Source organism: Glycine max, chromosome 12 (assembly GCF_000004515.6).
Source record: "Glycine max cultivar Williams 82 chromosome 12, Glycine_max_v4.0, whole genome shotgun sequence".
NCBI lineage: Eukaryota > Viridiplantae > Streptophyta > Magnoliopsida > Fabales > Fabaceae > Glycine > Glycine max.
This window is the reverse complement of record NC_038248.2, coordinates 34,163,690-34,168,070: the sequence shown is the minus strand read 5'-3', so window position 1 is coordinate 34,168,070 and position 4,381 is coordinate 34,163,690. Positions and strand designations below refer to the sequence as shown.

Here is a 4,381-nt window from a genome sequence, read left to right as displayed (position 1 = left end):
CAACAATAAGCTAGGAAATTAAGGAAATCTGGAGGGACGTCATATATTCTCAACCCTAGTTAAGTGTATGGGAAAACCTTCTTAGTTAGGGTTCATTTGTTATCTAAGATGAGGTTCTTAAACCTCATTGTACTTGCGATCATTTAGACAAAACTACTATTTGTAAACACATATTTTCTGTTTTATTTCATTTTCTTCTTTTCTTTTTCATATTTATTGTTTTTTTTTTTTTACTTTTTCTCTCTTCCTTTTCTTTTTACCTTTTTTAAATTACACTTCACACGTACGTCCGAATGTCCCATGATGTGCTCACCATTTCTCAAAAAGAAAACGAGAGCGCGCATAGCCACCAACCCCACCATGCACCAAGCTACATGCCTTCTTCCATTAAGCTACATATTTTGGTCCCCTTTTTTTCTGGTAATTAAGAAATGGTTTCTTTTTGAATGTTGAAGACTATGAATGTTTAATTAGTTTGCCAACTTTGACTCTAACCATGAAACTAGTTAAGGGGCCGTACCTTACGTGAAAAACCTGTAAATTAAGCAACTCGTGTTGCTAGAGTACTTTTATGTAATTAATACTATTAACAACCGGTGATCAAAGACGTATATGTAGTAGACCTTTTCCCTTAATTTGTAAAGTGATTAAATTGTATTCTCTGTTTTTCTTTGTTATCAAATTGCAATTCTTTCCTTAGTTATTACAGTTAAGAATTTCTTACATGATCCCAAACTATAGTAATCTTTATATGATGTATAGTTAATTTTTATTGATATTTTTGGTAAATTAAGTTTTTTGCTCTATATCGTATAGAGATTAATTAATTACTAAATTAATAAATATGTGGTAGTCCAAATATGTAATGATTTCTCTCTAATTACGTAGGAATGAACTTTCACGACACTATGGTCTAAATTAAAATTAATGATAGTTACGGTGCTCCGCAATGACGAAAATGCCACAATGTCGAAATTAATCCAAGTATTCATTCTTCTTTCTTTCTTGTTATATTTTTTTCTTTCGGGATCTTCTAGGAAATAATTTAGAAAGGAAAGGGTCGCTGCAACCAAGTGCAATTAAGATGATAACTACTTGTACAAATAAAAAGGGCACAGAACTGATCAACGTATTCACATGGACATTAAAAGCTTGCTAGGTTTACTATTTTACTTGTTGCGATCGATCATGACTTCATTCGATCATATAGTTAATTACGTACGCAGTGAGGTTTCGCTTTCTATACATTATACTACAAGGCATAGTTGACTGTGCCTGTTCCTATATAGATTTAGTGGCTCAATTTTTATGAGGTTTAAACCATGGTTAATTTGGTGTAATACTGCAATTCTATTGTTTATTTGCTTAATTAAATATTATAAAATACTCAAAAAGTATCCAAAAAAAATCCTGAAACATACAAGCTAATTTTTTATTCATAATTTTTAATTAAATATATTATTTTTATTGATTTTTAATATTACGTAGTCGTCGCACACCAATTTTTAGATATAAGAAGGTTAACTAACTTATTTAAAATCAAGTTTATTTTTTCAAAAATATATAATTTTTTATTTTCTAAATTCCATTGATATCATTTATTATGAATATGATTTACATTAAAAAAAATCTATAAATAGAATATAACAATGTGTTGAAATTTAAGGAAAAGGAAAACTGCGCGTCTCATTTTCAAAATGAAAAGAGTAGAACTGATTAATGTATTTTTCAAGAAAGGACATTATATAGTTAAGAAAGAAAAATAGAATTTAAATAAAAGTAGAGTATAATAGACTTATAGACATGTTACTTTAAAAAAATTATATCATCAATTAAAAAAAAATCTTTAATATATATTATTTATTCATAAATAATCATTATAAAAATAAATAAACTTACCATACATGTTTATTTGTTTTTCTTGAATATGTATAGATCGATATATCGCGATCATTTTACATATACATGTTTAGTATATAAATTTTCTATTGTTATGTTATTTGTAATGATAATTAATAAATCTCAAGGTCATATTTTTTTTCTCTTAAAATATATCGTCCAAGACTTACATTTACACATGGAAAATTAAATATTGCTTGTTTTTAAGATTGCATTCTAGATAAGGAGTAAAGTTTTTTACTAAGTCGTGCATCACAGGGATAAGAAACTAGTAGATATTTGTATATATCGATATTTTATTTCTTCTGATATGATATGCAGGTTTTTGCTGCACTATTATAGCAGATTAATGAATTCTAACTCAAACATGAAAACGTCATTCTCAGAAGTCAGAAAATTGTTGTCCTAGGCAGCATGTGCACTTAACTGTATGTCTCTTGTCGGTTCTATGGAGCATAGGCAACGATCAATGGAAATTAGATTGGAAAATACTATTTTAAGTCTTTAGAATATTATTTAAATTTAAAAAATGATATTATTTTATTTATAGAATATTGTTTAGAATTAAAGATATATTTTTTAAATTAAATATTTATTTTTCCTTTTAAAATTACGATACTAGATTTATATATAAATATTTATCCTAAGTGAGAGAAAGAAGTCATCATATTGATGGAATGTTTACAAATTTATCCTAAAATTGTATTATGAGACTAGAATGCTGATATAGAAACGAGTTTTCAAACTATGTTAAACAACAAATTGAGGTTAAGATTATGAATGTAGAAGTGATAGTCAAATCACGTTATAAATTTATGATTTTTTTTATTTTATTTATAATGTTATCTCTTATTTTTTATTGTATGATTTTTAATATACAAGTTTATTTTTTTTTTCAACACTTATAGATTTTTATGAAATAAGTACAAAATAGTATATACTAATTAATAGATTATCACGCGTATGAATGTGTACAACAGTATTAAAAAAAGAGAGTTTAATAACTATATATTAATATATATATATATATATATATATATATATATATATATATATATATATATATATATTTACCGTGTAAAACAGCGTACAAATAAAATTGTGTGAAACAAAAGTTAAATAAAAACTTATAAAAGAATAAAGGGTTCAACTATTAGTCAATGCAAAAATGACCCAAACAAAAGTCTCTTATTTTTTTCCTTGTCTCATCAGGTAGTTTTAGAAATTCTATCTTTTCTTATTATAGATATTTATGATTTATTAAAAATAAAAATAATTTATTTAGTTACAAATTAGTTATTAATTTAGTTTGTTACAATTTAATTTAATTAGTTATAATTTAATTACAAATTTAATTATATAAGATTCAATCTACTCATATAAAAATTTATTTTTGTTCATTTTAAACATTATCCAAATTAATATTAAATTTTTATTTTCTCTCTTTTTTTATCTCTCTGTCATTAATTTTAACATGTTATCAGATCATTTATTTTCTCTCTCATCCCTTTTATCTTTGTCTCAGTTCTTGTACTGTTGGTTGTTGCCTCTGTTTTTCCCTTGCCTGCTTTAGTTCAGCTTCTCTCTGTCTCACTTTACGTTCGAGCTTCTTGCTACGATGAACGCACCCATCATTGACCCCTTACAGGGAGATTTTCCAGAAGTGATAGAGGAGTATTTGGAACATGGGTGTATGAAATGTATTGCCTTTAATCGTCGTGGTACACTTCTTGCTGCTGGGTGCAACAACGGAAGTTGCGTTATCTGGGATTTTGAAACCCGGGGCATTGCTAAAGAGCTACAAGATGATGAATGTTCATCTCCAATAACCAGTGTCTGTTGGTCAAAGTGTGGTAATCGAATTCTTGTATCCGCTGCTGACAAGTCATTGTTGTTGTGGGATGTTATGAGTGTGTCCTTGCCGCTGCCACTGGTCTCTCTTCACCACGCCACTGCGCCGCAGTTCCACCTTGCCACTGCAGCATTCACATCCTTCGACACGACATCGCCGCGATACATCAAACAACACGCCATGTACTTGCCGTGGCGAGGGTCACACTTGGCCATCATGGAGGATGGCTCAAAGGCACTGTTGGTGATCTCAGCAACGGAAAGCTGCTCATGGTATGCTTTCTCAGCAGTGATAACAGGGGCGTATGAGGAAAGCATGAAATGGATCCTAGGATAAGGAACCAAGTTGGTTTGGAACTGTCACATCAACGTTTAGTGCTCCATCAAACCTCAACGAGGCAGTGAGGGATGAAATCACCTGGGAAACGAGACGGTTAAGGTTGGTGTAGGTAGGGAGTTCAATGTCAAGTGATCTCCTCCAAATGAAGTTTTGTAAGTTTCTCCATGTTTAGCACTATTCAATTTCTGCCTACAAGATGCTTGATTAAATGTTTCTGAAGATTTTTGCTTATTGTCTTAATCAAGTTGTCATTTCCCGCAAATTCATTTTGAATTCTAACATATTTGTAAC

General features: G+C 29.4%; 1 protein-coding gene across 1 annotated transcript; it reads left to right on the top strand.

The window, feature by feature from the left end:
* Positions 1–3,517: 3,517 nt before the first annotated feature.
* Positions 3,518–4,087, top strand: LOC106795338 (protein RBL). Its single transcript, XM_014764762.1, has one exon. The coding sequence runs from the start codon at positions 3,518–3,520 to the stop codon at positions 4,085–4,087; it is 570 nt and encodes a 189-aa protein (XP_014620248.1).
* Positions 4,088–4,381: the final 294 nt, after the last annotated feature.

What these genes read in the sequence shown, in the direction of transcription:
- LOC106795338 (XM_014764762.1), top strand. Translation starts at nt 3,518, where the DNA reads ATGAACGCACCCATCATTGACCCCTTACAGGGAGATTTTCCAGAAGTG.